Source organism: Cryptotermes secundus, unplaced genomic scaffold (assembly GCF_002891405.2).
Source record: "Cryptotermes secundus unplaced genomic scaffold, Csec_1.0 scaffold261, whole genome shotgun sequence".
NCBI classification, from domain to species: domain Eukaryota; kingdom Metazoa; phylum Arthropoda; class Insecta; order Blattodea; family Kalotermitidae; genus Cryptotermes; species Cryptotermes secundus.
In genome coordinates, this window is record NW_019738959.1 from 530,211 (window position 1) to 542,340 (window position 12,130).

At 39.8% G+C, this 12,130-nt stretch overlaps 1 protein-coding gene across 6 annotated transcripts in view; it reads right to left on the reverse strand.

Moving 5' to 3' along the window:
- Positions 1-9,708, reverse strand: part of LOC111871405 (H(+)/Cl(-) exchange transporter 5) — a 30,316-nt gene extending 20,608 nt beyond the window's left edge. The window contains exons 1-5 of one of the 6 annotated variants that reach the window (XM_023864493.2): positions 9,608-9,708; positions 9,189-9,250; positions 8,147-8,244; positions 5,044-5,164; positions 1,405-1,437 (exon numbers count right to left, since the gene is read on the reverse strand). In XM_023864493.2, the coding sequence (XP_023720261.1) occupies positions 1,405-1,437; positions 5,044-5,164; positions 8,147-8,224 (232 nt within the window). In that variant the 5' untranslated portion in view covers positions 8,225-8,244; positions 9,189-9,250; positions 9,608-9,708. Of the gene's footprint in view, positions 1-1,404; positions 1,438-5,043; positions 5,165-7,845; positions 8,039-8,146; positions 8,245-8,393; positions 8,669-9,188; positions 9,251-9,607 lie in introns of those variants that run through there. The other 5 variants (XM_023864492.2, XM_023864494.2, XM_023864495.2 and 2 more) reach the window with 5 other exon arrangements.
- Positions 9,709-12,130: the final 2,422 nt, after the last annotated feature.

Consider the following 12,130-nt stretch of genomic DNA (forward strand, 5'->3'; position numbering starts at 1 on the left):
CCATCACAAGGGCGAGAGGGTCAGTTCTGCTCTGAAGCCAGATGCTGAATACTCTTCTACCCTCAAAATGGAGACAGCTGGTTCCACCAAAGCATTTGTACCTATCTAGCAAAGTACATGGCACCACATACCCCTTTACTTTCAGAGAACACAAATAAATTACTTAGCAATAATTCATAAACTTCAAGACAGGGTAGCTACTGATTGTAAAGCCACAGTTCATGTCCCAGTTAAGGTACTTTGAATTTCTTTTCCATCAAATCCAAGTTAAATTCTAGGACTACTGTATAAGTAAAACAGCTACATACAGTTCTTCCAAGTGATCTCTTTTCCTCAGGTTTTACTTCCAAAACTTTGTGCATATTTCTCTGCTCTCCCAACTGTGCTATATGTCCTGACCATCTCATCACAGTTTATTCTCAAAATACACTTCAGAAACTGGTTTAGCTAAGAGACAATCCAACCTGAAGGGTCATTAGAAAGGGCAAGTGCAAATCACTGCACCTTGCCTCAAGCCAGGATCAGACACCAGAACTCAGCATTTTAAGAATAAATGGATGGAGACCAAGACATTAAAACTAAGTATATACCACCTTCACCACAAAACATTCAGAAATGAACCGTAATGGCTTGTAGATTTAATCACCTCTAGCAAGTTCTGATGATGAATGAATGTATAACGGGTAGGCCTTTTTGGCCCTTGCACCGCGACCTACAGTGATAATGTACAACACTCTGCATTACTGAATTTCTGGACTTTGTCCATCACCTGGTATTCTGAAAGCACATGATGCTTCAGAAACGGGATATGTTTCCATCCTCAGGTGGAAGGAAGGGAAGGCACTCACTCAGGTCCGTCAGAAAGAGCTAATCTCAGTCATCTGATAATGGAAACAGATTCAGTTTCTGAAACACTGTGTTCTTTCAGAATACCAGATTATGGACAAACTTCAGAGACTGAGTAATCATGAGTTAAAGACTGGTTAAGAAAAGTGTTTCAAGTGGAACAGGGGATAAGAAACATACAGCATTCAAGTTTGTCCACTGTCTTTATAAGTATGGATAATTTTGCACAATGGTACAGCAATGTTTTAGTACGTTTATTCCCACAAACATTTCTTATAATCAAAATAACTGGAAAATGCAGTCTCTTGTAAAGTGTAGACACATTTTGAATTGTGCTGCATTTATTTAGATCAGTTACCATGTCTAGGAGACCGTATGGTAGTTACAGAAATGTTACGGATGTCTAAGCCAATGGGTTAAGAGACATGAAAGAAGCCGGATGGTGTCCGATGGCTTCCTGTCCCCACTACAAGCACATTATGACAGCTTATGGTTCAAGTTAACAAGTTATATCTACTTATCTGAGCTAGAGTAGTGAAGAAGGTAAAGCTCACTTACCCCCAAGGTGCCCCGAGTACTTAATAGATGTTACTTGAAAGGAAAAAAAAAACACATAAACAAAAACATTAAAATAATTATCAAATAAGCGACTAGGGTTTATCATGCAACACATAACACATGCCCAAAAAAATTCCCAACATTCAAAACTGATTAGAAAACACTGTGCATTTTAGTGTGTAGTGCGCTGTGTTGCATGCAACATGAACAGCCCCTAGCAACTTCACTGCAGCCTACTGTCATGGAAACAACTGACAGGAAGTGTGAATAATTTTCTTGGTGAGTTTACAACAAAAAGTTGCAAAAGAGAGCCTATGACTTCATCAAGTTCTTGTTACACGGAACCAGAACCAGTAAACACATTCATAAAATTTGATTTTAGGGAAATTCATTGAAATATGTCCAAATATTGCAGTTTTTTTTATAGAATCTGACAACGATAATGGACATCTTATGATAATCTACTCCAATTTTTGCGTGCATCTTAAGCGTTGACTGGCTAAATATTTCTTGGAACAAAAGATGTTCAGAAGAGAAATCGCATACACAGTTTAAGCCCAATATACTCTTTACGTAAGTCTTGCAGATTTCAAGATAAATAGAGATTTTTTACCCTCTGTCACTTCATAATTCATGACTCACTGGACTAATTTGGTTGGATTTATATGCTGGATGTCCACACACAAATTTATCATACCACCTCAAATTTCATAAAGATCGGCATGATGTAAGTGGTGCTTTATGGCTGCGCCACAGCTCAAGCAGTGAGTCGCTGGCTTCCCACCGCAGTGGCGCGGGTTCGATCCCGGGTCTGGTCAAGTGGCATTTGTGGTGGACAAAGTGACACTGGAGTAGGTTTTCTCCGAGTACTTCGGTTCCCCTTGCCAATCTTCAATCCACCAATTGCTCCACAATCACCCTCACCTATCATCTGGGGCTGGTACAATAGGCCAGAAGTGGCCGCAGTACAAGGGACTTAGTCCCACCCCACTAGCAATAAAAAAAAAAGTGGTACTTTACGTAAGTGCCATAGGCCATATAACTAGTGACTGAGAAGTATATTTTCTCACAAAGATATTCATTCAACTTCACAAAAACTTAATTTTACCTACAAACAATAACACAGTCAGCATGCCAGAACTGAAGCAATATGTGACAAGCTGGAAAATCATGCGTTTGATTCCTTCCAGCCGCAATGTGGCCTTGGGCTTGACTCAGCCTCTAACAGAAATGAGAACCATGAATCTTCCCGGGGGTAAAGGGCAGCTGGCATGTAAGGGTGACAATGTCACAGTCGCCTGTGAGCCCATTGTCTAGAAAGTGTGCAAGCCTTGACATCTCACAACCCTATGGACCTCCACACCCTCTTAGAGGGATAGCTTGTCGTTGTTGTATTTATGGATGCTTCAAATACATCAAATATTTGCACCCAAAAAACTGAGCAATGAAGGGTGATGTGTCTGATGTATCCCTGCCTTCCTTAGATTTACTTCATATCAACTGACAAGGTTCTGATTGTCAGTCACAATTCACATATTATGCAGCAACTGTTTTCACATTTCCCATCAGCCCTTCATTCTATGGGATGTCCCTAACCCTTCCAGTCATGTTTACAGCTGTTAGGTTTGCACATTCAACTACAAAGCTCTAAATGAGATTTCTGAAAGCCATAACAAGATTTCCCACTTGGTTTATTCCACACACACAATCACCTCATTTTGTTTTAAACACGCTGTTCATATTCTACCCTCAAAAATGGATGTCGTATCCTCCTCCGAAACGCTGCTAACCACCTACTACACTGCAAAGTCTCATAACTCAGAAGACCACAATATAAATTTAATGCCCCCAGACAACTGTACTTCAAACAGTCCCTGATTTTTAATGTTGCTCACAGTTAATAACAACAGCAATGCTAAGATTCACACTACAAATACAGAAGTTCTGGATGTGTGCTTCGTATTTTAATATTTTTCATGTTACCTTCATAACTGTATTTTTAAGAAAACTTTACTTCTAAAAAACTTAAATTACAAGTAACATAGTCAGATCTAAGGAATTTTGTATGCAATTGATTACAGCTCATTCTAAGATACTATCCCAGCATCTGCCTCCATGGACTCAGTGTGGATTCTTGGTGAGAACAGGCAGTGTGACCACTCAGGGATCAAATGTGGTAACCACTCAAGATTACAATCTTTTCGGATCAAAACACTGGTACCCATTTACCAAATTTTATTCCATCACATCCCAGATAACCATAATTTTGACACTCACCACTATAAGAACCTCAAACCTCACATACATAATCCCAAACCCCACCTCAATTTTTGGGGTTATTTCACCACTGTGAGTTCCAAGATCACACAGCACCGAATGGTAGGTTGATAGATGAATGATAAATTAGAAAGGATTAGGAATATACCCCCAAAATGGATGCAGGATGTTCCTCTGAAACATCGGCAACATAACTGTCTTACACATAGTGCAATCATAACAGGGTCAATATCACCACTGAATCACAGTGAAAGCCTAAAATTGTGTATGTATATGAAGCCTCTGTAGTGGGTCACACTAACCAAGATTAAGTTGATGATTGGCATCATGTGTGACATCTGTCTTCAGTCCAGTTGCAGCTGCCATTTGTGCCTTCCCTTCACAAGCTCATGCATGAAGCACTGAGTCACAGGCTTGGATAAACAGAAGCAGTCTGCAGTACCTTCTTTTATCAACACATGACTAGTTTATCTCATAAACAAGGGACATGACGGAAACTTAACACAGCAACTGACAGGACTGCCTCACATTTCAACAAAGTTTGGAAAGAGTATACTACACGGTAAGCATGAAATTTTTATCTACCTACATCAATTAATTTCAGGGATGAAGAATTTGAAAATTCCCTTTATATTTTCTCTCATTCTAAGACATTAAACCGCTTGTTAACTTTGACCCTAATCAACCCAACCAGAACAAACATGTCGCTTAAGGCACCTACCATGATAGCAATCAACATATTTCTGGATTTGAGGCTTTCACGGCGGTGACAATGAAGAAAGCAGTCTTCTGGGATTTGGCACCGTGTATATGTGGTGTTAACCGACGTTTCGGAGGAACGTATCGCCTCCATCTTCANCTGTTTTGTACATTCTTAATATATGGTGTCAGCAAAAAATATAATGGCACTTGAGGCTTTCATAGCAGTGACTATTAATATTACAATGTGCTGGGATGTGACATCACACAGAGTGGTAAACGGGGACTAACATTTTGGAGATACAGGCTGCTTCCATCTTCAGGGTAGAAGAAGCCTACCATGAAGACAAGAAGCAGGTTTCCTATAAACCAATGTATACAGCATCACACTCAAAGAGACCATGACGTTAAAATGTGAATCTGATGTAACTGCAAAAATACAAAAGAAAAAAGTTCTCTATAGAATTCAGTATTTAAGTAGTTTGATGAAGGGCGGTGTAACAAGCCAAATTTTGGTGTGAAATGTCACAAACCTTTATAGAATCATTAGATACCTGTTTGTTCTCCAGTATTATTAATAATGCGCAGAAAATACGACCATCTGGGAAACCTTGACATGACACACATGTGAAAACAAACATGGAGGAACTTAATGTTACTTACAATGCGATCCCAGTTCCTCCCCATGGATGGAGCGCTCGGTGGTAGTCCCAGTTGTAGTTATGTCTATCATATCGTCGTCTGAACTTAGTGACACAGTTCGAATCTGCTGTCCATTTTCAAGCTGAGGAAGCCACAATAATTTAATTTCACTCTATATTTTGTTATCTGACTAAAAGATTATATTTAATGCAAAAAGGGTTACAGACTGACAGAACTGAAGTTTGGATATTTTCAAATTTGCCTTGGTATGCAAGCTACAGTCTCTCTCTCTCCTGTTGCTCCAACTTCGCAGCACAGGGCGTCTGTGAAATGATTTGTTTAGCTTCAGTTCCTTAATCATAAGACAGTTGGTAGGACTCCTTGGACGGGGGTTCAGCCCATGACAAGGCTGCTACCTACATAAACACAGAATAAGAGAAGACATACATATATGCCTCGAGTGGGATTTGAACCCATAATCCCAGTGTTCGAGCTAGTAAAGACACTTTATGCCTTACACCGTAAATTTGCCTTGGTATGCAAGCTACAGTCTCTCTCTCTCCTGTTGCTCCAACTTCGCAGCACAGGGCGTCTGTGAAATGATTTGTTTAGCTTCAGTTCCTTAATCATAAGACAGTTGGTAGGACTCCTTGGACGGGGGTTCAGCCCATGACAAGGCTGCTACCTACATAAACACAGAATAAGAGAAGACATACATATATGCCTCGAGTGGGATTTGAACCCATAATCCCAGTGTTCGAGCTAGTAAAGACACTTTATGCCTTACACCGTAAATTTGCCTTGGTATGCAAGCTACAGTCTCTCTCTCTCCTGTTGCTCCAACTTCACAGCACAGGGCGTCTGTGAAATGATTTGTTTAGCTTCAGTTCCTTAATCATAAGACAGTTGGTAGGACTCCTTGGACGGGGGTTCAGCCCATGACAAGGCTGCTACCTACATAAACACAGAATAAGAGAAGACATACATATATGCCTCGAGTGGGATTTGAACCCATAATCCCAGTGTTCGAGCTAGTAAAGACACTTTATGCCTTACACCGTACCGCAACTGTGATAGGCAAAAACATTTCTGCCAAGCACAAAAAAAAAGCCTATAACCTCATAATGTTATTTTAAACAACATATGAAAAAGTTGCTTGTCTGCAGGTGAATGGTGAAAGCAGTATCCACATGTCCAAGTTATTAATGTATTAATACTATTAAAAAGCAAAAAAAAAAAAAAAAAAAAAAAAAAAAAAANAAAAAAATAAAAAAAAAATTGCTGTCTTCAGTGATGCAGTGCCATGTAGTCTGAGGGGGAGGTACCAGTATTTTGAAGTACTGCAACCCCCACCGTCATCCCTTCTCTTCTGCTCTGAAGATGTATGCATCAGCTTACTCCGAAACATTGGTTCCTTTCTACCAGACCACACGGTGTCACAACTCAGAACACAATACTCTCAACATTCACTTCCACAAGACCATCAATCTTCAGTGAATCAATGAATGAAGCGTGATTAATCAATAATGAATTGGACAAGACGTAGGTGAAGTGATTATGACTTCATCTTGGATATTATCCTGACACTTTGCCTGAGGGAGCTAAGGAAAACCACAAACTCTTTTTTCAACTTCTTGCCATCTTTCAATAACTGGCTAAACCATCTTGTTCCACACTACCAAAAGGTATTCACTTCTTCCAAATTTCAATTCTAATCTCCTTTCCATTCTTTTCACATGGCAAAGCTTTCACAATTTCTGCCATGCTAAATTTTTTTCCCCTTGGCACTACAACCCCAGTGGGCCTAGGCCTACCTACATGAACTTCTCTGTTCACTTCGGTTTTTCTAGATCTTACACATTCGGTAGGACTCCTTGGGCGGGTGATCAGCTCGTCGCAAGGCCTCTACCTGTACACAAACACAGAAAAACACACACACACAAACTAAACATCCATGCCCTGAGTGGGATTCAAACCTGCCATCCTGGTTTCTGAGCAAGCGAAGACAGTAAATGCTTTAGACCGCTTGGCTACCATGACCGGCTGTCCTGCTAACTACATTCACAAATTTTGAATTCCATCTTCCTCTCTAAGAATTTAATTTCTAATTCTACCCTTCCTTGTTTCTCCCCCCAGTATTTCTCAGCAATTTCACATCCATTAACCACTGTGTCATTCTGAATGCAGTTTGTTTTTGTTTCTCTTCCTATGGGTTAGGGGTAGAAACTGTTCTTTAGAACTAGGCACTTGCTCCAAATAAGTAGAAAAGCCCAAGGAAATTACCAACACATATTAAAAGGAAATAAGTGTAATGTAGGCTCACTAATTTATTCTGTTATAGTTGGGTATGATAGTCTTAATGTCTTAAGGCACTGGAAATAGTCTCCTCAAAATTAAGCGCTCTGGAACTACACCAACAGCATCTACCAGCATCCACCCCTTTTTCAACCCTGACAAGGATCCATGTTCCAATGATATACCTCAATTAAAAAGGAGATAAACACGAAACATTACTTGAATATGATTTTGAACAGCTTACCTGCCACCAGACATTACAGTTAGCATATGGAAGCATTCTTACATTACACAAAAATATCCTACAACCAATTTACTTGGCAGAAATATTACAGATCACAAATTCAACCGATTCCTTCAGCATATTCCTTAAAACGCTATTTGAAAAGACAGCTGTGTCAAACTTCAAAGTTAATCCATTTTTTTTAAATGTTTACAGAACAAATTCACTGTAAATGACGACATAACCTAACAACATAATCTTGACATATTTTCAATAAATACATATTTATAGAAAATCTCATACACCTGCAGAAGGTTCAACCTGACTTTCTTGGATCCGTGACTCATCTGTACTCCACAATATGGTCTCATTTTACTTTTAACGGCGGAAACTTCATCATCTCTTAGCTCAGCACAGTCAATATGGTAGAGAGCGTATATACGATTATACCTCCGCCAAACTTTGATCAGCCTCCACGTCTACATTTCAATTATACAGACCACATAATGCAACCTCTTCACACTCTTCTGCTTGAACTGAAAATGTCACATGATCCAATAAACGCCCATTGTTCTTTCAAATGGATTATAAAGCGTTTAACATTACCTGACCACCAACTGCTTGATAGGTTGCAGGATAACTCATAGGAATTGACGCATTGCCTCTCAGGGGGTCCTTTTCCATGGTTTTAGGCACACGAAAATCTAAGGAACAAAATTTCCATTTACAATGTGAAATAACAAAAAAGGAAAAGCAAGTGACATCTCATCACAACTATGGCGTCCTACTTCTGTTGCAGACGACATGTAATATCCTCTTTAATTATACGACAAAAGCAATCGAACAAACTTACCATTTTCGATATAGTCCTGTACTCGTAAGAAGTAATAATGAAATGTTGTAGGTGTAAACGACCAGCTGGTACACGCAGATATTTTTAAAATGTAACTTTAACTTCCAACTACGTTCCTCCCTACTACGAAACCAGAGAAAAAGCGATCATATGTTCAATTTCAGAGTCAAAGAAGGTTTTTAATGAAACCACAGGCGCCACTTATCGGTGTCAGAAATATTTTACAATTTTGTAAAATGCAATTTCTACATTACTCATAATATAACATCATTTCTTATAATAATCGGCTGTGAAAGTAAATAAATCTGCAACTGACAGAAATTGCCACGAATGACGTATTTACAGAGGGTATAGCAAATGTGAGCAAGCATGGCAAAGAGAAGTCGCTGCTAACTAGCGCTCATAGAGTAAAGTTGTCCCTGTGCTTAACTAATTACGCACTACACCATGATGGCGTATGGGGGAGTGGATGTATGGATGCACATTTTCTTGACCTTGGCATAAGATGGATTTGGATGGTTAGCTTCACTCCCTGGCAGCTTTACTCTCGGGGGAAAGAGCCCACGGTACCCATTGGATAGGCGGTTGGGTGGACCCCAGAGCCAGTCTGGACGATGTGAAGAAGAGAAATTTCTTGACCCTCCTGGGACTCGAACTCCGATCTCTCTATCGTCTAGTCCGTAACCAGTCGCTATATCGACTGGGCTATCCCGGCTCCCAATTAGCGCTAATAGAATAATTTAATTGCGAAACTGGAAAGACATGTCTGCCCCTAGAGCATGCCCAATGGCTTACTTATTTATCAGCAGCGTAACAAATGAGCCATTGTTGACAGCGTATGCATGAAGCTTGTAGGGCTGAAAAGGAAAGAGAAAGAATTAAGCAATAATCTTTGAGAAGTCCATTTCGATTGAGGTATTAATAAGCTATTGCACACTGAATGAATGCAGACGTAAGTGTTTAAACCTAATATCGCCAATAGAATGAGAGTTATAATCACTGCCGTATCGTTCACATCCTACCCTCTCCAGGAAAATGCCTGGAAAATACCTTAAAATTAAACCACGACTACGTCCAACCACATTTTCAGTTCATTATTCAATAATCATTCTACAACTTGAAACCATAAAATATTTGTTACTTACAGCATCGTTAAACCATAAACATATCGACAAGTAATTTATCACTATCTACATATATAAGTATACAGCTACCTGGAAAACTTCTTTAGTTTCAACCTGTGAGTTATCCGTACTCACTACCGATGGACATCCGGGTGACAATCATTCGCCGTGGAGCAACATCTGTCACATGACTGCCATATGCATAAGCCGATATATCAATACGGACGGCCCCCGCCTCCAAATGTAACGTTATTTAAGCGGTTTAACGCACAGAAAACTCTCACACAATGATATTATGACGTCACTGCTATGAATCGACCAATAAGAAGATTGTCGATAAAGTGGCTTCTTACGGAACATGCATTAAGCTTCCTTGTAAATATCAAACAGCTAAAGGATATTAAAATCGTGTCAAAAAAGCATACGTCTCACCGTCCCTCCCAACAGGGGTCTATAACCTCAAGATAAACTTTCCTGCAGCTCTCTCCTATAAAACAGGTACCACTGGGTCTTTCCCCAGGGATTAAGAAATCTGAGGGCGAAGATGTCCACTCGCCGATATTCACTGCCGACATACGGAATATATGAACCTTTACCTCCACGCCTATACACTTTGAAGGTGTTGCACTTATAAACAGGAATAAATTTGTAAGATTTGAGGTTATCACGGCGGTGGCTATGAAGAATGCCGTCTTCTGGGATGTAGCGCTGTGTGGATCTTGTGTGAACCGAAATTTCGGAGGAACGTATCGCCTCCTAAACGTCGGTTCACACAAGATCTACACAGCGCTACATCCCAGAAGACGGTATTCTTCAGGAACGAATATACGAGTATTTTTATTAGTTTAACAACTATTTCAATAGCTAAGGATGTTTTTGCATCGAATGATAGGATTAATAACGAATAATGAATTGTTCAGGATGTGGAAGAACTCGGTCGAAGTCTGGCTTGAGGTAATATCATGAGCGTATGGTTTAGAAGATACGTGGTTCGAAAACATGACTATTTTTGTCAGAAAAGAAATTTAAGAAATTTGTGCATGTAGGGAGCAAGTCGTACTATATGATGAAGGTGAAGGTAACACATTTGTATAGATCTGGTGGTACGTGGGTAAGACATTGGCGTAGTACTGGGAAGGTACCGGGTTCGAGACCACGATGTCTTTTGTCAAGTGAAATTGAAAAGTGAATAAATAAATAAATAAATAAATAAATACGATTTTTCTGCAGCTATAAACCAAGTCGTATAATACAAGGACGATCGCAGAAAGCCATAGGATAGATGTTCTGGTGGTCTAGAGGTAAGGCACCGGCGTTGTAAATATAAGGTTCGTGGTTCGAAAACATAAGTGTTTTTGTAATGAGATTTTTATGGAATTATATAGCGACATGTAACATAAGAGGAAGATTAAAGGTCAAAAAATTTCCGCGGTATTGGTGGCCTATTGGTAAAACACTGGCGTAGTGAAGAAGAGTTCGAAGGTTCGAAACTAAGTATAGTTTTGTGATTTGGAAAGTAAGTTAATTGATTTTTTTGCAATTATAACCAAAGATGTAGCTTAAGAGGAAGATTAGAGGTCAAAAATTTCCGTGGCATTGGTGGTCAATTGGTAAAACACCGGTGTAGTGAACAAGACTTCGAAGGTTCGAAACCAAGTATAGTTTTGTGATTTAGAAATTAAGTTAATTGATTTTTCTGGAATTATAGCCGAAGATGTAGCTTAAGAGGAAGATAAAGGAAAATAAATTTCAGTTGTGCTGGTGGTCTGGGGGCTAAGACATCAGCTTAGTATTCATAAGGTCCCGGGTTCAAAACCAGTAGGATTTTTGTGAAAAAAAATTAAAAGAAGAAAACCAACGGCAGTGCAAGAAGTGAAGAGATAGAGATAAGGTGTCGGGGGCGAGGTAGGGTACAATGTCTTTTTTTTTTTGCGGCCGCTCCGCGGTTTTAAGACACTCAACCTAAGCGGGTTTTATTAAAATCCACATGGATCAAAAAGAAAAAAAATTTGGCCCACCATCCGCCCACCAACCACCCGACCTTAGGGGGTGACTTTGACTTATTCATTTCAGACCAAGTTCTATGAACGAGAGTTAGCAACAAATTGTAATATAACTGCAGCGCATTCTGTTGACTAGAACCTCATGGAAAGCCACAAAGTGAAGTAAACCATGAAACATCTTAGTTTCATATGAGCTCACTTACTGGGCTATGCAAGCCGCTGCTCCAAAAATTCATTTTATAGGGCTAGGGCGCCAGTCACTGAGGATGAGATCATGGGAAGCGTGGCACCCCTCCCATGCCAACCCTTACGGTCATGCAGGAATTGAAATACTTGACACAAATCTACATACGCGAGAGTTAACAAAAAATTAAATAACCCTGTAGCGCCACCTGTGGATTTAAACCTGAATTTTGATGTAATGTTGATTACATTACTCCACAGGTTCAGGTTTCAATCCACAGATGGCAATGCAGTGTTTATTAATTCTTTGTTAACTCTCGGTAATGTAGTTTGGTATCGAGCGATGACAATCCTGCATGACCGTAAGGGTAGGCATGGGAGGGGTGCCACGCTTCCCATGATCTCATCCTCAGTGACTGGCGCCCTA